Source organism: Brachypodium distachyon, chromosome 2 (genome assembly GCF_000005505.3).
Source record: "Brachypodium distachyon strain Bd21 chromosome 2, Brachypodium_distachyon_v3.0, whole genome shotgun sequence".
In the NCBI taxonomy this organism is placed as follows: domain Eukaryota; kingdom Viridiplantae; phylum Streptophyta; class Magnoliopsida; order Poales; family Poaceae; genus Brachypodium; species Brachypodium distachyon.
Window position 1 is genome coordinate 51921065 of NC_016132.3, and position 25496 is coordinate 51946560.

The following is a 25496-nucleotide window of genomic DNA, read 5'->3' on the forward strand; positions in this document are numbered from 1 at the left end:
ATGATGATGGGTTGCGTTGGGGCGTGAGGCGGTGGCGGGAGAACCTAGCTCTCACCATAGGAGGTGCACATGGTTGGTAAGGAGATGGAGGACCCTGATAGAGCTAGTGGGGGCTTTCACTCGATATAGAAGTTGGGTGCAAACCTGTTGGCCTTTATAGCCGGAAGGTGCGGCGAAGGGACTAGCAGATGAGGCGATATACCAGAAGGGGAGGCGGTGGAGCGGATAAAGCGACATATTGCGCCTTCCCGAGTGGCTCTACGCGTCATACCGAGGCATTGCCATCACTAACATGTCTCCCTGTAAGACATTTTATAGTTATGTGTAGCTATCTCCAATTACGCTTCGTGCCGGTGACGCGTCATATATATATCTCAATCTAATCTAGACTTTGACGTCCAAGGATTCCGCAACTAGCTACCGCTAACATGTTAAGCGAGTGTCCCGTAAGAGGTAACTTACCAACTCTGACACTTCTTATCACCAGGTTCATCGGAAATCTACACTTTGTCGTCCAAGGATCTCGCACCTAGCTACCACTAACATGTTTAGCGAGCGTCCCGTAAGAGGTGATTGGCCACCTCTGACACTTCTTACCAGCAGGTTCATCAGAAATGTCTAGCCATCAGGTGTGTGCCACTCGAAGGTGGCATTGACTGTTGTCAATGACTCGTCTATGATGCCCCATGGGAAGTTATAGGTGAGATATCGATATAAGACTCGTCAATGATGGTTAGGTATGTTTCCCATCCGTCAATGATGAACGGCAAGGATGAAGAGTGTTTTACTGGTGGTTACCCGCAGAACATGGTGTGGCCTGGACAACATCCAATGCAGCTGTATATGGAGACATGCCTACCAACTCTACATCTCGGGCTGATGAATTCGTTGGCCGTGTAGCAAAAGGTCGCGACCCCTGCCATATCTAGTCTTGGTCTCACCCCGCAGAGCTGTTCTTGCATCACATTCCAAGGTTTGTGTTAGCCTTGTTGAGCCATTGTTGCATCGCATGTCGAGGACGCCACCTTAATTAGTGCACATCAACCATGTAACTAGGACCGTGGCCCGAACATCCACCATCCTTGATGCCAGATCAATCCCGTGCAACACCATAATCCCTCACTCACCCCCAATGATCTGTTACTCCAAGAGGACGGCTCCAAAAATAAGGGATTTGTGAATGACACATCGCCTGCTCGGAATGGAGCTTAAGTTGTCACCAAGAGATCCTAATACATTCGCCACGGAAGAGGATGTACTAGATCTCCTCGATGACACCTCCAAAAAGGTAAATGATGTCATAGGATGCCATGTTGTCAACATTGTTGATTGAGTTGGTGCATGACTTTTGCCTAGAATAGCTCACCTTGCGAAGCACCATTGGAAAGCACATACTTGGAGCTTGGAAAATTGTGTAGAGCGTCTAGCTAAACCAAGAAGCACCAACCTCGAGTTAGAGCAATCACATCGAATATAGGCACCTGCCCATCCTAGTCACCTTGACGGTTCACACCCGTTGGAGGCCCCTACCCACCACCCACCATGCTAGATCTGGGGCGACGTAACATATCCATGCAACACAAGGGATTGGGCCTTGCTGACTAATCACTATCTTGAACTCGTTCTAGCACATTAGTGTGCACCTCTCTCACGTAGTGCACCCTGTTGCTCGAGGAGCCAATACACACTGCAACATCAGCATATGGGTGCCCTTGTTGCCATACAACAAATGGTGGAAATAGTAGGAGGGTGGAGGGGAAATCCTTGGCGAACCACATCATGAGAGAGGTCGATGCCAACTTTTCGATCGACTTAAATCATAAATTGTTCTTTAAACATTATTTTAGGGGATACTTAGCTAATAATGCAAATCCTTTGGATATAATCTAGCCGTTGTGGCTAGGCTAGACTATATGGCCCAACCAAATCATTTGTGAGAGAAAATTACAGACCAAGCCATATCATCCACTTAGTTTTGCCCCAAAAATCCCCTCCGACCTTTTTTGGCGTCCTCACACTTCATTTTCACAACCTTCAAGGATCCGTCATCGACCTATTCTGTGGTCCACCTGAATCATCTTCTCTCTTGAGTTTTTTCCTGAACTTCTCGAACTTTGAAAACTCCAACCCCATTGAACTTCAACAATGTCCATGAGTATTTCAATCATTGTGAATGATGTTAATTAAAGACCTAGTGCGCGTCAACTAGGTATCCAATTTGTCATTGTGGCTCAAATTTCTGATTGTCGACTTGTTGAATGATACAACAATGCATGATATCGATGTAAAGATTGAAAACACCCTAGACAAGTAAGCCCTACATTCATAAATGGATGACATTCTAAAACACATGTCTAACTTTCCTAGTTTTGAACTGTGTTGTGCCAAAAGATATCCAGTTTGTGATGAGAAACTAATATTGTAGATTTGATAAAAAATATATTCATAATATCACATCTTAAAAAACAATCACTAGCACATTCATATGAAACAACAGTAAAATTGTATATATGAGATTGTGCTCATATCTAAGACATCACCCCTTTGTGAGTGAAGGGAATATTAGTGATCCATCCCCAACAACTAGGATCCCTATAGCTCCTTACTCCTAAATATTGTACCTCAGTCTTGACTCATACTTCACAAAACCATCGAGGTGCCTTTGATATCAACATATCATCGAGATCTAGTTCACACATGTGTTGCTAACTTGTTATTATTAACAACGGAAGTATAAGAATGATTAATTGCATGTGTACACATTGAGCAAAACATGTATTTACATCACAAAATACAATCAAAGCACATATTTTCCAAGATAAAGATGTAACATACATAATCAATTAGTGACTACACAATCCAGGCAAAATAAAATTAATGACTACACAAATAGTGAGAGTAGGACAAGATATACCAAACATAAACAATAAACTCTTAACAACGTAAGTAAAACAAGCTCTTTGTTCAGTCATGGTTAACTAGTTCTTGAACATTGAACCTTGGTCATCAGTCAAACTTCACAAAATCATTGAGGTAACTTTGATATCAAATATATCATCAAGACATATAAAATTAGGCAGCGCCCACTGAAGCTTGGCCTACAAAATGTAATGTTTGGAGTTGTTAGAGTACCAGAGGCGAGTCTCAAATGAGTTGTAGCAATGGGAGACCGTGCTCTAGATTATGCTAAAGCGAAACCCGTGCAGATCATGTCTAAAAAGTTTGGATCCTCCGGCAAATCCTTGGTCTTTGTTGAGAATCACCAATGAACCTAAGCCGCCTCTCTTTTAAGCCCATTCCTCTTTTGCACCAACAGAACAAAACTAGAGTGAAACCTCTGGAGAAACCCTTGCCCTATTGTCCATATCTTCTTGGCAATTCCTTTCATTACAAACTTTTTGAGGCTCATCACAAATTTGGTAGCTCTCCAAAGACTCTGGGCCATCTAGGAGATCCTAGTATCCAACCAAAAAGTCATGTGCAAACTGAAGCACATCCTACATGTCCAAAAAAGTAGCATTAATTACATCATGTCATGAATAGTGTGAAACTGTGTCGCATTATACTATACAAGCCACCAAATAGAATCAAATGAATGGGCAATGCTTGTAAATCCATAAGATAAAATTACTCAGGAGCCCAAAGTGACCTATAGAACTTCTCGATCACTCTAGCACCAATGGAACAACACCAGAAAAGAAGCTGAATGAGTCAAAGAAGTAGGTGGGATTAGAACGGGTTTGGGGCATCCTCATCATCAGTAATCACAACCTTAAAATGCTGGGTAGAGACATGAAGCATTTGAATGAGACTTCGGGTCTTCTTTTACATAATGTTAATCTAGCTTAGTCTTTCCTAAGCTTCCTTGCCTCTCTTATGTGATCTTTCACATGGAAAATTTAAGACTTAAGAGCATTCATGACAGATCTACGCATGCTCGGCTCAGATGTTGGATCCCCTAGTGAGATTGTTGGTGACAAACTCCTTAGAGCCTAAGCTTTTCCTTGTCAATCCTTGGCTTGTATGTCCCAGGGCAACCTCCCTATCGAACACTATTAATGAATCTCTCTATATAAGGGGGTTGGCATAGGTAGCAAAGTACCATGCCAATACAGGGGGAGGATGTAAGGACCTAGCAAGGTACCAAAGGAGGTCGGGATGGCCGACTACGAAAGTATCATGTGGCACCTGATAGGTACAAGTGACTACGGTTTTACTCTCGCTTTATTAAGTTGTGTATTCCAGTTAGTAATACATTCCACTATTGTAATCACGGTATAACTCATGAGCTATATAAGACTACCTTTTGTGAAACAAAAATAAGCAAGGAAACCCAAAACTAATGTCTATTACCTATAGTTTAGCATAGCTGTGGGTAAGGTTCTTCTATCTTCGATTCCTCCCTAAAGACCCATTCTCTTAGGGTCCTAGCATAGGAGCCCATGTATGTTCCCTCGTGTCACACCACTTATGTGCTAACCAAAAAGGTTTCCAATCACATCACCACACACTGGTTCTCGACCATGTATTTTCTTGGAGTCCTCATCCTCATCTTACAAGTGCCTAATATTTTTTCAAGGTCTTCATACCATTGGTACTTCTTTGGTTCTTCCCATGTATCATCCAATGAGAAGAGTGGCATAGTTAAATCATGATATCATCATCAAATCATATTGTAGTATCTTATAGTTGCGATACCTTTATCCCTACATGTCTGAAATGCATCATGAAAACAATTCTTCAAGAAATAAGGCATCAACAAAGTGCGTCCCCACCCCCCCACCCCCCGCCCCACAGTTTGTGGCTCTTTTAGGTACCAAGCATGACTTTCCAAGCTTCATAAAAATGGATTCATAAATATCTTGTTGTATTAGGATGTTGAAACCTACATTGGTGGCATTCATTGGCCACCACTGATTGACCTTCCACTTGAAATCTTCAAACTAAATTCTCGGCGAACCCTCCTATTTGTGTTACCTATCAAAAGATGGGGGTACTAAGAGAAAGGCTGATACGATGGGGTACTAGGAAGTGGAGCCCTATTTGACTCTATTTCTTTGCATATCACCCATAAGCTTCTTTCGTGGTGCATGTGGTCCATTCCTCGAGTACCTCTAGCCTTAAGAGTTACCGACAATTCTATCTTCTCGAGAACCTAAACATGACTACCTCTATGTGGGGCACACATTATGCTACAATAACATAAATTATGATTTTCTACCACGCAACCCAAGATAATGTTGTCGTCAAATACCACAAAATTATCTTTAGGAGCGTGGACTAGCTCGTAGTGAAAGTATAGTCGGGGCAGCGTGTCGATGCAGCTGCCGTCATATTCCATGCACATCCTTGTGGATCCCTTGTATGATCCATTTGAGCATCACAGGTGCAACACTTTCTTGGTACACTACAAGAATTTACACTACACGAATTTACACGAATTATGACATCGCAAAATTTGGCATCAATGACGTATGGCCCTAGGCCGTCCTGTGGCTTAGCAGGCCTTGGCTCGTCCCAGCCCATTAAGTTTGGTCAAGCCATCACTGATACAATGACAACAACATTTTCAGAAGGGATCTAACGTTTAACACGTGCGTTGACCGGCAAAGACACGAGGCAGGCCACAGGGGCGACATGTGTCCACCGAGGCGACCAACCAAAGGGCGACACATGTCAAGTTCCTATTGGTTCACGCATTGATGCAGCTGCGGTCGTATTGCATGCACATCGTTATGGATCCCTTATATGATCCATTTGAGCATCGGCAAGTGCAACGCCTCCTCGGTACGTATCCAGACGTATAAGGAGGATCAGCGTTGAATGGATTGTTTGATCTGATCGCACGACTTGGTCATGGAGAATACTAGGTCATAGAACCATTTCTGGGTTGAGCTCCTCCACTTATGTACTCAACTCGAGATAGGTTCAAGACTTACTACCCATTTATTAGGACTTTATGATCAAATCTAGTCCACCGAGATCCAATATGTCTTGAGTTCCTACCCCTAAAGCATGTGACACAATATGTTCACAGTCACTTGGACACGGTTTAAGGTCGTTCAGAGTTTCAACATGTGGCTCCGAATACACTACTCCATCCACGAGTTTTGTACTCAATTTGATACTTGGTAGTGGCTCCTAGCGGAATGTACTAACTCCAACTGTCTGGAAATTCAGTGACAAACTTTTATAACGTGTCATATGCGATATTCCTTTTGCCTCACGATATATGCTGGCGAGCTTAGTGTAAGTACTTGTCATCTTTGTTGGTAGTTCGACCTATCTTCTCACATTCGTGATACATATTCCTAAGCTAGGTCAACTGTTAATCCAAGTCGCATAACCATGGTTTCTGAATATGATCACTCACGAGGATCAGAGATTATCTCCAAGTCGGAGGGGCAAATCATATCTCGGTCAACCACGCCTTCTAGCATGTTTCATGATGTCATGCCTGAAATCTATACCTTTATAACTACCCAGTTACAGAGTAGCATTAGTAGAACCTAAGCAAGTCGATTTACATCTCGAGAACATGCAAAGACCTCAGGATATATACATTGTACTTGAGACCCAAATGACACAAATCTTGATGTGTCTCAAAGTGGGCATGTCCAACTTGGTTATCTCCATCGATGAATGGGTTAGAATCTCTTTGCTCTTGAGTTGTGAAACATAGTCATCAACCGAATCATATACTAGTCAAAAGATACGTGTCCCCATAACCTTATCAACTAGGGACTTACTAGAACAATCATCATAGTACATTCTCGTAAAACAAGTCATGTATTTGTTGATACCTGACAATGATGATACTCAAGGGCAATATAACTAACTCATGAATACATAGGGAAATATCATCATCACATGATCCCCCCTAGGACATATCCAACACTCTTTGTAGATTATTCATTATCGTTTCTTCATTAGTATCCCTCTCACGACTAGCTCCTCATTACCCACACACCATTTCTTTCTTAACACCTTGTGATTTCCTTGTCCATCAGTGCTTGAGCCATTTTTATGCCTGATGTTGGCCATTGTGAAGTAGTACATAAGATCAAGGGTGTGCGTGTAGGTTGCATGCATGAGGTCAAAAGAATTGGGATTAAAAAAAATCCTAGGATATAGCTTCTCAACCAATATGTCTAGATACTCTGGAGTAGTACTTTTTTTGGATGCTCTAAACACTCGTATCAAGAAGAATTTCCAAAGCAAGGCCCAAAGCTATGGAATTGTGGTTCCGGGAGGGAGACATGATCTAGACCCTAACCTTATATGAGATTTCAAGGAGCCCAAGAAAGAGAATGGAACTTATCCTCGAGTTCTTAGAGTTGTACTTGAAGTGTCATCCATCTTCCCCTCAACTGGTGGCAATTGGGGCTACAACATCACTATGGTGTGGAGTCCTGGTGCCAACAATGACTAAAAAGAAAACCATGATAGCTTGTTGCACGAGGATCATCGAAGGGTTTGGAAGACGGTGACTCAACTTGAAGAGTAGATACATGGATCGGTGGTCGTGCTAGGGTTTCAAAGGTCATGAGCCAATGAGCAAAACTCATGAAAAATGGTTCCCTAACTAGTCTATATTTTTGGTTCATGGAAAATTATCGACATCTTACTTTAGGGCGCTCTCTTGGAGACCTTGGGGTGGAAAATGCCACACATAATAACCTTCTATCTTAATGTACCTAATATTTTAATATATCATGGAGACTCTGGTAGGATAAAAACAAAGCCCCTTGTGCATAGATTTGAGATGCACTTTAGAGATACAAAATCTATGGGATCCTGCAAGGAACATGATGGCATTTAAAGAAGTGTCCCCTAACGCAACGGGGAGTTTAGCCACATCCAATGGATCGGAGGAACATCAATGCATTCAAAGTAACATTTGTATGTGGCAAACAAATCGACCTTGTTATCAAGGCATATATAGCGAGTCATAATGCATCAAATACACTAAGACTGCAAAATGAACAAACACGATCCTATGGAGTGATTGGTAAAGTTTCCACCATGTATGAGTGTATATTTGCACCAAGACCAACATTTCTCTAACAAAGAGATCTCAGGAGGCATAAAATCATGTTTTGTATATCAATCACTCAAGGAGTAATAAATATCCAAATTATTGTTTTATTCGCATAATTGGGATTTTGTAGGTTCACTAAGACAACCAAACTCCTCTTCATCTCTTCACACATCTCCGTAACCAAAAATTGATTGCAAGAAGTCAATCCATGTTTTGAGGATATAAGATATTGGACTCGGTCCTGAACTTATCAAACGTATGATTATTTAGTAGCTTGGTGAAGATGCACGCTACTTTCTGTCGTCCTTAAATGGCTAAGTTCTATATCACTCTAGAGACACTATCCCAAAAAGTAATGTTGGATATCTATTTGTATGGTTTGTTATGTCAGAAGGGGTTATGGTTCTTTCATTATCATACAATAAACGTGTGTCTTTGGTGATAATTTCACTGAAAGTTTGCCACATCCACAATAGCTGGACACTATATATGTCTACCCTCAGAGACATACTCTGGTTCCACGGTGGATAGTGCAATGGCTTTTTTTATTAGAGGTATATCAAAACCTACACCTTGGAGTTGGCATGTATCCAGTGTGATCTACCTATCTACCTTATACGTACTTTGCATAATCTGAATCGGAATATACCACGACACTTAACCTTGAACCTTAGGATGCTAAACCTCTAATTGTATATTAAACTACATATACAAGGAAATTCTTAATGCCCACATGCACACATTTAATATGATATCGGTCCTAGATAACAAAGATAAAGTAAAGACTCAATCATAGAATGGTATAACTTTTGATCAATAGATTTATCGTCTTTGTTTTGATCAATATGGTCGTCTTCCTATTTGGGGTCTTCTCGATATATCTTGGTGGTTCTTTCCTTGACTGAGGCGAATCCTAATACCAAGCTTTATAAACTTCTTGAGACTCACCACATACTTGGTGGCTCTCCAAGAAATCCCTTGTCAACTAGAAGACCCTGATGTGCAATACAAATACTTGTGTCATTGTTTGCACTTGAACTCAACACTATACCACTCAACACTTCGAGATCTCATTGAATCTATAAATCCTTCTCACTTCGATGAAATTCTGGGGTCTGGTGTAAGGTGAGGAAGCTCTATCGAGTACATAAATTATTGGGCAAAGATTTGTGCTTCGATTGGAGGGTGGGACTATAAGTAGCCCACTGGCAAAAAACTAGACTAACTATAGAAATCGTAGGCCATGAGTATCTGGCCCACACCTAGAGTATCTTCGATTCGAACTTCAATAAATGCCAAGCGTACGTGGAATTCACTTAGAAGGTCGTTTCTTTCAGAGACACGGTGTCTTCAGACTTAGGCAAATACTCAGACAAAAGGTAATGGAGAGACAAAACACCTCCGAGAAAGCATTCGGATTCTCTAGGTCCCAAACACTTTTAAGATATAGGTGGACATTGTTAAACACTAATGAGGAGTTGATCTATGAGAGTCGAAGACCCGAAGCTAATGAAGACAGACACTCTGAAACACTCTCGAAATTAGCTAGTCTAACAAAATCTCGAACAGGAAAGCCACAAAATCATTTGAGATGTGGGTGACGGGTTGAGAATGTGAAAATTTACCTTTGCTTACTTTTATCACAAGCAACATGACAAATCACTATTGATAATATGGTTTTTCCTATAATCGAAGTGATCATGTAAATCAGTGGAAAACATAGAAAATGATCTATGTGGAAAACCTAGAAAACGATCTAAACTTGAACGTACTTGTCTTTCTAGTTTCTTCTCTTGGGCATGTATGATCTTTATCTTTATTCCTATAAATATCTCAATAAATGGCCACGTCTTCACCTTCACACTGTTCCACCTGTTCATTTTGGCACAAACCGTTGCGAATATGAAACTATTTAATTTAAGACAATAAATAATAAAACATAACTCTTTAAATATGTAGATTTATAATTTTGTTAGTCCGTGGCACCGTAGATGTATTGTGCTAGTACTTGTTAATCTTCCAAACGGGAAGGACTACTATATCACACCAGTCCCTTATTTGTTCATTATTAACCATCAAAACTCACTCAATGGACCTAGTTGTACTTTAAGGAGGGGAATCAAAAGCACACTACATTAAGTGGAAATAGCGTTGTATCCTTGCGGGTTCAATTTATATGATGGAGACTAGACATCACCTTAAAACTTTCAAGCATATTGTCCTGGTCCATAATCTGATTGTGTGCAAAGAGGTGTGTCATCTAAGTGCTAGAGAAAATAGCATATGCTTTACCTTTGCCATAGAATGTGCGTTGTACTAGCTAGTGGACGTTCGAATCCATGTCTATTGGCCACATTTATTTTCACTAAAAAGGAGAGAAAGCATGACTATTCACTATTTAGCCTTGTTAAGTACAATGTTGGTACCCTTGCGGGATAGTTCGACTCTTTTTCTTCTAGGTCATCTCGTACGCTCCTTGTGAGAATTGAATTTTCTTATGCTTCCACCCTCTTCATAGCACGAGGGTGTCGATATGAAAATAACAATATGGGTCATGTTGATTCTCAACTCACTAGAACCATGCATCACCACTGTTGAAGATGGATCCGAGGGATGATATGAGGGTTTTATTGGCCATGAGCAGTGCAAAGGGAGTCCTCTAACTTGACGTTTCCCTTGTCATACGCTTCACCATATTGAAGCACAAAGTTGTCAGTCTTAAGTCAGATTGTCACAAAAAGAACTCATAGCTCGCAAAACTAAACGGTCACACCCATTTCAGCCATGGTCTATTGGCACCACCAAATTATAAAAGCTACCATACTTTCATACCACAAACAAATCAAAGACATATCTAATCATCAACAACAACAAACATGATTACATATATCACCATAACATTTGCAACCAACAACATGAACATGAGCTCTAATGCCTAAGAATAGAACAAATGATCACCCGCATTAATGTTGAATTAATTGAAGGAATGGGGTGAATATGAAAATAGCCGAACAAGATACACCAAAGAGGTCATTACATTAGAGTTTTAGACCATTTGGCTTGATAAATACCAGAATTTAAGGAGATGCCTCTAGGTAGCGGTGTATAGCTCCACATGGTTTCTAGAGATGATGCACCCACAAAGCAGATGATGGGGTGAGAAATGATAGTATGCGTCACATTAGCAAGGGTAATCAACTGAACTGATGAGACTTTGGTCAACAAATTTGGTGAGGTTTAAATATGAGCATTTTGGATCATGCGGTCTAGAACCAATAGATCCGATATGAGAAATAATGTGCAAAGTGTTAGTACATGATTCAGGACGTCCATGTAAATAAGCATGATTCGATGCACTAGGTCAAATATAAGGTATTATGTGTGATGTCAAAGCACAAATAAGGACATATGTCCCACCTGAGTCAAGTTAGCCCATCACGCCCAAGATGGAGCTAAATTGGTTTATCCAAAGACTGGAATACCATGCATGGTGTTGAGATTTCTTTTACATAAGAGATGCCCATGCCCAAAAATGACAAGATTTTTTTTTGCAAGAGTTTTAAATCCAAATACCATAAGGCAACTCTAAGAAAGTCTTGAATCCAAACAAATAGAGTTGCAAACTGCACGGGATTCATGGTTTGTTTTCCTTATGATTTTGGAGACTCACTTGTCACCCTAAGGTAGTTGTTCTCTCAACATCACAATCTTCTCAAGATTTCAACAAGCATGTGCATGAAAGATCACCAAGGAACTCACCCCAATGATAAGCATTTCAAATGTACTAAAGTAAGTATAGCTCTCTTTTGCTTGAGACAACAAGATAAAAATGCTCAAGCCACTGAGCCATTAACCTTCCACAAACATAGTTTTCATCTTAGCTCATAATTTAGTAATCAATGCCCATTTGGACTGAATGTACTTATCTGGGGAGGCATTGAGTTCAAAGTTAATGGGTGCAACATATACCAAAAATACATTCAACCCAAAAAGTGGAACTAATGGGTGCTACGCATACCTTGTTGTAACAAAAAAGAAGACATCACCTTCTCATGGACTATGATAATTTGTTATTCCCAATGCTTTTGTCGACACTCATCAATAAAGAGATTAGGGACTAATATTCATTTTGAGACTCAAATCAAAGTTTATTATTAATGAGTGACGGGTGGTCCATGAAGATGGGCTATTTGTCAAAGTAACCTTTGAATCATCCAATCACTCAAAGCATCAATCTAATAAGCTTGGACATTCATATTGTTACACTTGTCATTATCCACCGAGTGTGGCAACAACTTGGGAAGATTATGATAGTGGGATGGCTAGAGCTCTTCCATGTAACATGTGATATTTTCCAATGATTATTATCCTCGTTGGGGTTGGATGATCTACGTGTGATATTTTCCAAAAGAAATTTGTCATGACTAGTTTCACTCGGGGTGCCAATTTGTTAAGTTGAAATAGTAACCCCACAGATCATGCTTACACATATGAGATTAGCACTATTGTATCTATGCATCTAGATTATCCTTACATTTAGTGGTTGACTGAGTTATTAGGTGGAACTAGAGGTGCATCACACTACATTTTTCCAACCTTGGATTCTCAAACAAATGTCTTGGTTTATTAATATCGGAGTCTTGTCACTACTACATGGTTAGGTGTGACCCGTGGTGACCTTGACTAAGGAAGGATTGCCAGGAAAGATGCATGACCTTGCTTGGAGGCGTTTGCTTGAATTCTTGAGTGTACTTGTTCAAAGAGAATAACGGCTACCTTGAGTTTCAGCACTTGTGTTTTTGCCAGGAAATGAGAGGGAAAAATACCTCAATGGGGAGTTGCACAGGCCGTACATTCCCCAACACAATAGGAAATAGTATATTCCTTTGGTTTGCAACTCTTTTGCTGTTAATTCCGTGATTTCCTAAAGTTTCTTTGAGATACGGGTTGCAAAAAATCACAAGAACTACCAAGTTTCAGCATCGGTTCGCAAAATACACTAACCTATTGTAACTTATCGTGAAAATCTTTCATTCACCAAATTGTTGAAGAAAATAAATTTGGCCAAAATTTCAAACGGTAATTCACAGCTTCCTCTGGCAACCTGGTCCTTCCAATGTATCAAATGCCATTTTCCATATTTTAGAACATTGGTTACTTCCTCTGAATTATGAATATGCTCTTTAAGCCTATCCAGCACTTCTAAAAATATCTTTCCGTGCTTCTAATGTAAATCTGCTCATTTGTTCCTACTTCATCCTTTATTAATTTCATCGAGATCTGAACCTTCTCACCTCTAGATGCAATGTATCAATTGCAGTATGGTCACATCAGATATATTGAGAATGTGAGTCTATTTGATGCATTTGGGAGGAAAAATAAGAGTGACCAAAAGGGAGTTTGTGGAATTGACTGAAGGGTAACAATGGCATTTCACCACACCCGAGCACGACTCTAAAATACTAGATTGCCACTCAGGAGGGAAATATTATATATCGTACTAGAATTTTCTTAACAAAATATCTGCATTAACAAATATTTGAGGGAATGTCTTGTTTTGACAAGTTGTGGACAATTCTTTATGGTACTGTTTGAGACAATTATGAATTAAATTTTTGTGACAATTCTGAATCCATAGTACTCTCGAAGGAGTACATTGTTGAAATATTTTAGGTTTTCCTTGGTTTAGTTTATGATATCTCAACCAATTGTGTTTTCAAGTAGATGAATGGGTTTAACATGTAAAAAATAAGCATATTACTCTAACTAGAATAACATTATGAGTTTGTGTAGGACATCAAGCATCACACTTCTGCAATTATGCTTTTTTTTTGTATTTGTAACTTTACACTTACGAAATCCACCCATATTGGTTATAAATAAACGGCATGATGCATATAGCATATCTTATCTCTTCTTGTCATGTGACATAACACTAAAATTCATTAAGGTGCCATGGGTCTCTACAAATTTCAAACTTATCACCGTGTTGTGTTTACATTCTGTTTATAATGATCGTAACTGCTCAGAACTATGGGCAGTTAATACTTAATGACTGTTTAGTCTAAACCTTGTCCCCTAGTTTTCTACTCTCCTTTTCCACTAGTCATGTGTAGAAATTGTTCTATAGTGTTTTGATGATATTAGTGCTGTGGCGTACTATCTGTCCCGGGGTCAACAATCAACTAAGATCCGTTGTGGAAAGTATTTTTAGAATCCAAATAAAAGGAGCGGAAAGCTCTACAGTAAAAATCTGGAAAGCAATGACAAATGCACTCAACCAATTAACCTTTGCATGGAACCTACTGAATGTTTAATTAACGAGTGCAAGTTGAACAGTTAAAGTAAGGTATAAGTAATTTAATTGTATAAGTTAATTAGTTCACTCTTTTATGCATTTCTGTTCATGATGTATTGAAAGATAGCTGAGGATAAGCAATTTTAAACAAATCAAGGGCTTTTATTTTTTTCTGAAGTGGGACTAGTATAATTGAGCTATTTATCTGAACCACCCATTCATGTTGCTACTATATCATATGTTCATCATTTTGTGGGTTGGAGTATAGCTCACTTGATACCTCAGTTTTAGTATTGGCTATTTCTGCGTGGATGATTTTAGTGTACTGTTGGTTGATCAGAAGCTCCGCAGGAGTCATTTGACTGAAAACAAAAGTCAACTCGCCCCCAAAACTCATGACATGACTTGCACATTCTGATCGACTCTTCTGTTATAGCATGTGGTGTTATCATGTGTTCTTGTTTGTTGTTGACATGTAGTGTTACATGAGCTGTTTCTGAACTTGCTTTAGACGCAATCTGTGTGGCTGCAGTTTAATTACCCTGAAACCCAAATTAGACCACAGAGTGAAAACTTTATTTAATTTTCTAAAATAGTGCTGTAAGTGTAACACACTCTGCTTCTTGTGTTAAAAAATATATCAAGAGCAACCTCTGTGTCTCAAAAAGACCGTTTTTTGTGTTACCAACTACCAATCTCGGTGTAAATCAGCAGCGCCTTCTACTTTGGTTGGGATCAGATTACCATTTTCTGGAGCTCATTGGGGAATCTTGTAACTGGTAGTGGTTACTGGATTACTGGCTTTTACTGAGTTAATTTGTCGTTCTCTTGCAGAGCGCAATCGGCAATCCTTTCCATGCACTTTTTGCAATTGAATTGTTGCTGTACCCATCTCGTTTTTTACTCTTTATTTCTCCTTTTTTTGAACTGAGTTTTGTTATTTCTCCTCAAGTTCCGAGCAGCTGGATTGCTGATGAGTGGAATCATTGCTAACCATAACATCTCTAGCTCTCTTTGCATTCATAAAGTTTTCATTTGGTAAAGCGTAGAGCAATTATGTTATGGTGAGTACTGAGTACAACCCTAAACTGTCGGGCAAAACTGGAAGTCTGAAACCATAAAAATAAAGGCGTAGAAGAAGTTGCAATTTGCAGCCAACAGATGCATTAGGAAGTGGAAGCATGAGATGACGGATTGCTGATTTGCTGCAGAAGCCGGAAGCAGCGAAGCTTCCTTTTTCTGAAATAAAATACGTACAATAGAAGGAAGGACGGATGGGTGGATGGATTACCAGCCCCCAGATTCAGAGATCATCTGCAAACTTGCCAGTAGCCTCTCTATTCTGAATCTTTGCAAAGAAGATGATGCTTGGATACATATGATACATCTGCTTCTACCTGCGCGCGTTGCTTGGCCATGCATGAGATAATGTTGCCCCTTTCTGCCGTGGTGTTTGGTGGGAATTAAGCAGCTGATTGATTCCTCGACTGGAGTTGAAGTGAGACCTGCGAAATTTTGTTAGAGGGGGACATGCAGCAGAGTGAAGGAGAGGAACGATTTCTATCGGCCATGAAGAAACACTAATTTATCATATATTGGTATATTACAGGATAATGTTTACAAAAGGGATAAGGACGGTTTACAGTTTACAACCGACCTGTGAAAAAAAAATTAGTACTTACTACTCTTACAACTCGACTTTGTTACTCCTAGTTAGCTCTACCACTGCGAGACGGACAAGTCGTTTGGACTCTGATGTTCTTTCGGTCTCACCCAGCTCAATCCAACTCTCTTCATGTGCTGACTAGCTGCTAGTAGTATTAAGCTGTCAATGTGCGTCTACTCTTCTCGACCTTAACTTGCATACATGTGATTTACTCTGCCGATAGGACTCATACGAATGCCAATTTCGCTTCGTCAACTTAGATGGCTCGATTATCTCTAATAAGAGATCACTGGGAAATGTGAACAGATGAACGACGTTTCTGACGAAAAAGGTTCTTCGAGGGACTGAACCTTACTAGTATTTCGTTTTCCCTTTCAGAATTCGATCCTGTATATGTTACGATTTTGGCCGACGTATTTGTTGCAATATTCCCCCGTTCCAGACTTCCGGTATCCGTTACTACTATGATTTTGGCCGGCCGTATTTTTGACATGGTTGCTTATTTGTTGCAATATCTGTCACGGCTGTGCGCATAATATTTTCCTCGATCGGCCAGTCGTGGACTCGATTGTCCACGGACACGGATCGAGTGGTGAAATTTTTCTCCACACATTGTTTGTGTCAGCTATAAGCTGCTTCAATGTAACCTCATCTTATAAACTGCAAAGTCCAAAAATCAAGGGGCAAGATTCATTGGGTTACAGTAAAAATCAAATGCGCGATCTCCTTGTGTCTGTTTTTAGGCCGGTTTTTCTTAGAAACGGGACCAATTTTTTTTTTCTTCATCGAATTGCGGGATCGACCGCTGTGAAAAAGAAAATCCCTTGCACTGTCTCTGTCTGACACTCGAGACCACGGGTAATTGAGTAACGGATATAAATTTGTGGCGCTCCAGTCATGCTGATGCACTGGCTTACGATTGGGCAGTTAGGCCGGCCTGTGCTCAAGAACTCCATCGGGTGGTCCTGCAGCCTGCCGGGCGCCGTGCAGACTGACGATTGATCGGCCATTTCTTTTTTCTCTTTCAGAAGGAAGGACACGCACCGGATACTGGAATTGCATTTGCAGTTAGAGAGAGCTCAGCAGTGCCTTTCGCGACGGCGTGATACATTTTTTTTTTGAGGACATCGACGGCGTGATACATGTACTTGTAGTGTACGAGACGCGAAGACGCGTGCCGCGTGGGCCGTGGTGTCGGACGATGGTGTCGTGGGCCGAGGCCGGGGCCCGGTCCGGGAGTAGCACACCGTTCGCGTGCGCGGTCGCCGATACGCGCCGCTCACCTTTGCACACACGCGCCGCGGCATGAATTACGCGGCTCCGCTTTCTCGTTCCCGTTCCTCCTGCCGGCTGCAGCATGCCAGCATCCCGTCACAACAGCTTGCATTAACAACGTTGCTGTTCGTGCGTGTCGTACTATCAGCGTGGCGGGGGCAGTAACTTTGATCCATTGCCGCCACTGCACTTCTTTTTTCTCGTCCTCGACGACAGTGTACCGCTAGCTGGCAAGCTCCTCCGTGGTCTAGTGTCTACTCGTCCATTAAAACATTGCTCTCTTTTTCTCGCAAACATTAAACACATTGCTCAAGGTCACCTCTTGTGGTCGGCCATAATGTCACGTCATTTCGTACACGCGTTTATTTTAGTCCAAATTGCACATGTTGCCAAATTAATGCCACGGTGCCAAACTGACCCAGTTTAGAGTTTTGTGAAAAGCATTCCGATCTTAGGAAAAATCCCATTCCGTACTGGTAAAAGATTCCACATTTAGTTTCCAAAAATCCCAAAACCTGGAGACCGTGTTCAATCACACAACAAATTGAGGATTTTTTTTTTTGAAAATACCAAATGAATAGCATCGATCGAACAGTGAAAGTAACTGTATTTAAGCTAATTTTGTTTCTTTATAGTTTTTACTCGACTTTTCACATGTTCATAACACGCTCAATTTTTAGATGATTTTGACACTTCTACGTGTAATTTTTTTCATGGAGTTTTCTTCATAAAAGTGTCTTGGTCGGATATTTTCTTATCCTGTTTTTTGACAGCTTGCTCTCTTGATCTATCGCCGCGACCATTGTTCACGAAATTTTTAAGTTGGTTTGGCTAGTTGCGTCATTGGACTCATGGGTTGCGTTAGTGGGCAATGCACATATGCACGGGTGTTTTGGAATTTTAAATTCGATCTCTTATCAAGGTTCTTAAGTTAGGTCGAATAACCGAGTTAATCAAGAGAGGCTGTGGTGCGGTGGTTACCTGTTTCAGAAAGGCAGGGATTAATGCGAAAGCAGCGATAACAATTGTGAATTGGAAAGCAGAGGCTCCAAAGTCTCAAGCATGTCTGCAAGGTGGGTAGAAAAAGTGAAGAAACAAACCCCATGAAACCAGCTAAGTGGACCATGACGTGGACATCTCAATGCCACTATGCCGGCCAGTGAGTGCCATGGAATCTTCCCTGCTCTCTTGTCCTTCCTCCATACCTTTGCCAGCCTTTTCAAAGATAGTGGAAATGTTGCAGCACCTGATTAGAAAGATTACAATACAAAATAGAGACAAAAAAGTAAAGTATCTCATCTCACACGTATAAAATGCATCTGTTTCTACCGATTCATTCAGCCTGGCAAAGAGGAGGGGTGGAGATTAAAAAAAAAGACGAGGTAGAATCGAAGCAACTAGCGCTAAATAATCACCTAGTGTGTTTGTAACGTTTTGATCACAAGACTAAAGGGACAGCTTATGGAAGAAGCTTAGCTAATTAGGCTGGTCACAGTGGGGAGTAACATAGAGTACTAACATGTATATATTACTAGTCTAAGTTATCACCTCCATAATGGGTAGTAACATATATATGGTGTCATATATTGTGTCATTTATTAGATTGTAGACTCATCTTGATTTGGTTTGTATGATGTTATGATAACATATCTAGTTACCACTTCCCTCTTTTTTTCCACTTAATACCATGCCATATCACCAAAATGCCTAGTTGACATCTTATGTTACTACCTAAGTTACTCCAAGTATGAGCAGCCTTATTCTCCAAAAAGGAGAGAAGAATCTGACCTAAAGCTCCCTAGAAGAGCAGGGAGGAAATACGGAAAACAGCCTAGAACACTTGTGAATGGATTCTTTTTTGAAAGGGGACTTAAAGGCATACCGAAGAACTAAGTCGTTCGTTTTCCGTTCCAACGTGCATGGACCGGCAACCAGAACCACCAAGTCGGTCCTGCAATCCACTGTCTCCCAAAAGACCAATTCGTGATTAACCGCGGCCGTGGTTGAATCCACATCCATCGGACCAAACATCATGTGGGCCAACCACGCCATGTCCTCAAATTTTCTCTTCCGCACTTTTTTTTTACGGAGTACTGTCTTCATGTGCCCGAGTTCGCCTAGAGTCACCGTATGATATAAAGAATGCAAACGGATCTTGCATATATCTCATTTTTAGTTCAATCTTCAAGTCTAATTTAAGCGAACAAAATTAAACTATCAAGTCAATTAAGTGAAACCTCACTTGCATCCTTGATGAGGTTTAAGGCATGCTAGATCTAAGGGGCGGCTCCATAGTAGCTAGATGAGTGGGCGGCAAAATATAAATTGAGCCAAAAGGCAACTGCCGATTTGGCTAGGTGAGAAGATTCAGCGGGCAAAATTGCAAACATATTGAGAAGCCTTGCTCCTCTGTCCAGCTCACTCTTTCGTGAAGCTTTTCTCGTATTCCCTTCGATCCATAATAAGTGTCGGTGATTTATTACAAAGTTGTTATTTTTCTCAATTTTCTCATCTCTTTGTCCTTCGATTGATGGACTTTCTTCCTTCGACAAACACGTCATGGTCCGTCTCCCCCCGCATCACATTCCCCGCCACACTTCTCCTTTCTCTATAGAAAATGTTGTAAAGTTGCCTTTGGCTATTGGAGTGACCAAGAGGCCATGCCATTTTTGCAGCTATGCGACTCTCCCTTGCCGCCTGCTTGGGGGAGGCATAGAGAATAAGGAAAGAGGAGTCAAGTTTCTGTCTTTAATTTTAGTTCAGGTGTTTGATTTGTTTAGTGGAAAAAAGCATAATTTTCAAGGTTTAAATCTCCATATGAATTAGTTGGAAACTTTGAATTCCGTAGGTTGAATGCTCTAAATTTGGTCGAAAGCTCTAAATCTGTGAGTTATTTCAAATGGAAGTTTTATTATCGATCCCCAATCTCTGCATAGAAAAATTTACTAAGATCTACAACACCTAATGGGTATAATATGAAAAATATATAACAATGTATTTAATAAAACTAATTTAAAGTTCTACATGTTGGTAGATTTTTGTATAGCTTGGCCAAATTTGAAAAGGTTTGACCTAGCACGAAGTTACCGGATTCCCTATCCGGTGCCTAACCGCGCGGCGTGGTTAGTTTCACCGGCAAAAAAATCTGTTGTGGGCCCCACCTCCTTCCTTATCCCCATGTCTCCATCTCTTCCAATTTTTCTCTTTCATCGTTTCCTTTGTCTCTCCCAATTTCTCTCCATTCCCAGAGCACAACGCTTCTCTTCCCTCCCCCCCTCCCCGAGTGATGCAGGTGGTTCCGGTCCAGAACCGATGCCGTGGACGGGCGTGACGGCGAGGGCGAGGCACAGATTGAGCCAAAACGCAGCGACACGACGAGGGGAGGAGGTGACGGTGGAGAAGAGGCAAGCCTCGACGACCCAACTTAGAGTTCGGGGAGGGTTGCCCGCGCCGAAGAAGACCTTTAGTTTCCGAGCTCAGAGGAATGACCGGCGCGGTGGACACCCTGTGGTGGCGGCTAGAGCATGGATGGGCGGTGCGGAGACTGCCGGTTGGATGATGGGTCAGGACCGGCCGACTGTTCCACGACGACGGTGGCGGCTTTCCTCCTTACTTCACCCGATCGGAAATCGACCGTGGACTGCCAATTAGCTCCGGCCCAAAGTTAGGACTTACGATATTTAGGAAAAAGAAATACTGCTGATTGACTTTATAATTAGTAAATAAAGTTCCCTCTCGATGACACACGCCAAACAATACAAAAGTGGAGTGCCAGGCGGCTAGCAGTAGCAGGAGCACTAGCACTGGCAACAGCCACCAGCCGAGACCAGGAAGCAAATATACATTTCGCTTCCCTGCCTGCTTTGCTTCCTCCAAGCTTCCTTTCCCCACCCCCAACCCCCACCTGTTCGAGTGCCGGTTGCTCTCCAACCGCACCGCGTCCAGATCCGGCCGCCGATCTCCGCCCGCGGCTTCACCCACTACTCTCATGGCGGCAGCGGCGGCCGGAGCCCTGGGCCTATTCCTCGCCGCAGCGCTCGTGCTCGCGCTTGCGGGGGCCAACTCCGAAGGCGATGCGCTCTCGGCGCTGCGGCGCAGCCTTCAGGACCCCGGCGGCGTGCTGCAGAGCTGGGACCCAACCCTCGTCAACCCCTGCACCTGGTTCCACGTCACCTGCAACCGCGAGAACCGCGTCACCCGCCTGTGAGTTCCTCCCTCTCTCTTCGTTGCCGTTTAATTTGTGCCTCGTTTTTGAGCTGGGTCTATGGTGAGCTCGCATCTTTGGAGGAGTAAGTGATTTTGTCTCGGATGTGTTATTCCTAACTATAATTGTTAGCTCGCATCTTAGGTACAGCTTTGAAATCGAGGATTTGATACCTTAGCTTGGCATGGAGTTAGAAGATAGTGTTTCATTTGTATTTTATTTTTGACTCAAAAGTAGATTATTGTTTGCAATGAAGAGCGGAAAGGGCCCTATGCGAATCGAAACAAGTATCTGATTGTAAATGTGTCTGTTCTGTTTGAACGATGGTTCCTAAGATTTTTTTGGTTGGTTGGGAGATTTCGGTTGAAGTTCCACATGCGTAGCTAAGGCCTAAGAGTGAAGTTGGAACGTTTTGATAATTAGATTGGAAGAGGAAGTAAATTAAAAAGGGTTGAAGCTTTAGTTATTGTACTGGGATTATAGGTACTAGTTTAGTTCTCCATAAATTTTCCTTGCATAGCTGGTACCACTGCCCCCTGGGGTTTCAGATTGAACATGTTATGCCTCAGTTTTGATATTATCTTCTGCATGCCATTTGTGCATAGAGTTATCCAAACAATAACCAGCTAGAGTTTCATATATTTGCTGCATATACGAAAACTGTGGACATGCATTTTGTTGTTGTTGAGAAAACCTATGTTGTATTGCATAATAGTTTGGAATTTTTCAGGAGTATCCTCATCCGATTGTTTTTCTTTAAATACCTGCCACTACAGAGATCTTGGCAATCTGAACCTATCTGGTCATCTGGTGCCTGAGCTTGGGAAATTGGATCATTTGCAATATCTGTAAGTTCTTCATCATGTGGTTTGGTTCTTATTGCTAGTTGTTCATAATATCAATATTGTTCTACTGATGTCTCATAGAAGTCCATCATTTGAAAATGCTGTTATATGTCCCTTGAAGTAGTTAGTGTGTCTCAGATATGCTGCAATCTGCAAACACCAATAGTAGCAAGTGCCCGTTAAATTAGTTTGTGATTTAGTCTGACATGTTGCTCTTCTAACAGATGGCCATATGTCCCACAACATATACTAGTTTTTACCTGCATCTGCATGCATGCAACATATACTAGCTTTGTTTTTACTAAGGCCTTTGTATTGGAACAAGATATGTTCCCGGTGAAAAAATAATTCTAAAACTTCTATTGCTACTTTGGAATTATTATTTGTAGTTTGGTACCTTTGCCAGTTTAAACTTGAAAGCTCTTGAGCAATATTATATAATAAAATACAGTACTTCTACTGTACTGTAACCGATGCTAATAAAGCTAATGGATATGTTGAGCCTTTTTTAGTCCTATGTAGCAGATAGGTGTGAACTTGGAAAACAAAAATGAATTTTATAGAGTAGGGTAGATTTACTCGTTCTACGAGTAACAAATCTTAAGATAATCAGGGCTAAAAGAAGTTATATCACGAGTTCACAACTTCCTGTATACAAACTACTACTCTGTCATCCTAGGTTAACATATACTCCCTCCATTTCACAAAGGTTGGCGTATTTCGTTTCGTTAAGACCAAGCCTTTGACCAAGAATTACTCTATTAACATGTAAGTTATATGATACCAAACCATGATCATTAGTAAGAAACTTTTAAAGACAAATCCATCGATATGAATTTCATGTATGAAAAAACACATATCAATAGAGTTTTCGTTGGTCAAAGCCTTGTCTTAACGAAACAAAATACGCCAACCTTTGTGAAAATGGAGGGAGTAGATAGTTTGCTATTTTCTGTCCTTTACTGTCCACCTTCCCCCAGAAATTGTTGTAACTAGATAACTATTGCATATTATCCTATGTTGAAAAGATATAGGATCCATGTCCATCTCTCTTCATAATCCCATTTCGTTCATGTGCTAATTCTTTAGAGTTTGCTTTTTATGATACATGGTTCTGATGTTTATTTACTCATTTATCCATCTCAATGTAATGCAGCTGTATTGACTATTATCATTGAAACAGGGAACTCTACAAAAATAACATTCAAGGAACGATCCCTTCAGAACTTGGTGATTTGAAGAACCTAATTAGCTTGGACTTGTACAAGAACAATGTTTCGGGCACTATACCTCCAACACTTGGGAAGTTGAAGTCCCTTGTATTCCTGTAAGTTTATGCTCTTCAAATATTCTGTACCTATTATGAAATTGTTGGCATTTGTGTGTTGATTTATTGCTGATTCTGCTAAAGGTGAACATTCTGTGTTGTTCAAGTGGTGTTGGGATGTGCTAGATGTCCATTCATAGTATCTAACTATCTATGGTAGATCTAATACTGTAGTTCTGTATATCAGTGTTTTTATGATGTGCCTATGACTTGTTTGATCTTTCTGGCCTTTTAAGGTGTGCCAACTGTTAAGCTATTTCCACAGCATTGTATCTACTATTAACACGCTATTGTGCTTTGGTAGGCGGCTCAATGGCAATCGTTTGACTGGGCCAATTCCAAGGGAGCTGGCTGGGATATCTAGTCTCAAAGTTGTGTAAGTGCGCTTTGATTTCTAATGTTTGCTTCACGTGGATCTTCTGTGCGATAATTTCAGCTTCCTTGTTCTCCAGTGATGTTTCTGGTAATGATCTGTGCGGAACAATCCCTACCACTGGGCCATTTGAGCACATTCCTCTCAGCAAGTAAGTTTGATTGTATTTGTAATTTAATTTACAGTGATATGCTTGAACGTTGATGTTATTCAAGACGTCCTCAGTGTTGCCCTGGAAATTCAGATTTAGTAAAAGTATGAAAGAATATGAAGAGAAAGCTTTTACCTTTTAGGTCATCTGTCATGACCAATACTTTTAAAAAATAAAATCAAATTACATTCTAATTATTTTACTAGCCAATATGGGGATCCTAAAATCACACTATTTTTTGTCAGTTCCTCACAGTTTGGTATAGTTACACGTTTTTATGTATACATGTGTTAGTATTTCCTTCATAATAATGACACCTCCACTCTTTGACCGAATGCTTTGTTACTTGTTCGTTACTTTGGTTGACTGATTCGCTGATGAAGTGGTAGAATCTTATCATTTTGAAAGGGCATCAATCCAAGTGCATTAGTGCAGAAATGTTACTTTTTTATTGTCTGTCTTGTTTAGTTGGCTGCTACTTGGAATTTTATGGTTGGAGCTAGCTGTCCACCTATTGGTGTTTGCCCTGGATTTGAGCATATTTTAGTTGGTTCATTCCAAACACTTGCTTTGTTTCCCTCGTGTTTTCCTTTTCACCCTTTTTTAGTATTTGCTTTTTGATATGTTATACAGTACTATTTTTGTGACTAATGGTCATGGATAGATTTCGGGATTTGTTTGTACTTTTCTGTAGCAGAAATTATGTGAATTTCATACTCATGATGTTGCAGACTTATAGTCTCCACCATTATGTTTCTGTTTCTGTTTCATAATGTTGCATTTCGTATGCATCCAGTTTAAAGTTCTACCCTGCCGTGTACATGGTATTCCATTTCTTGAGCTAGCTGACCTACGTTGTGCATACTGTCTGTGCTCAGCTTTGAGAAGAACCCGCGCTTGGAAGGTCCGGAACTACAAGGCCTGGCTGTATATGATACCAACTGCTAGATGGCAACAGGAAGAAACAAATGCTAGAAAGTAATGGGCGTACAAGGTTACCGGAGATTGGTTGATATAGATTGTTAGGTCTGCGCTTGCCACTTTGTAATTCTCCCCTACATAGCTACCACTTGTGTCTTGCTCTCAGCAAGGAAGTTGTTGTATGTTGTAGCAGAATGATGCTTTCTGCCTATGGAAATGTGAACATGAAACTGCTTATGCTATGACTGAAATGATATTGTCGTCATCTCTGTTCTGGAGTAGTTTCTGCTTGTTTTATTGTGTTCTACTCCCCAGTTCAAATTTGAACTAAAACCACGACAAGAGTTTAGAATTGGAGGGAGTATTAACCAAACTCCGAAGATATAATCCATCTT

At 40.8% G+C, this 25496-nt stretch overlaps 1 protein-coding gene across 1 annotated transcript; it reads left to right on the forward strand.

The window, feature by feature from the left end:
• The first annotated feature begins 21073 nt into the window (after window positions 1-21073).
• On the forward strand, window positions 21074-25382 carry LOC100822726 (leucine-rich repeat protein 1). Its single transcript, XM_014899273.2, has 6 exons — window positions 21074-21483; window positions 22261-22332; window positions 23513-23656; window positions 23961-24032; window positions 24109-24180; window positions 25059-25382. Exons 1-6 carry the CDS (start codon window positions 21269-21271, stop codon window positions 25126-25128), a joined length of 645 nt encoding a protein of 214 aa, XP_014754759.1. The 5' UTR covers window positions 21074-21268; the 3' UTR covers window positions 25129-25382.
• The last annotated feature ends 114 nt before the right edge of the window (window positions 25383-25496 follow it).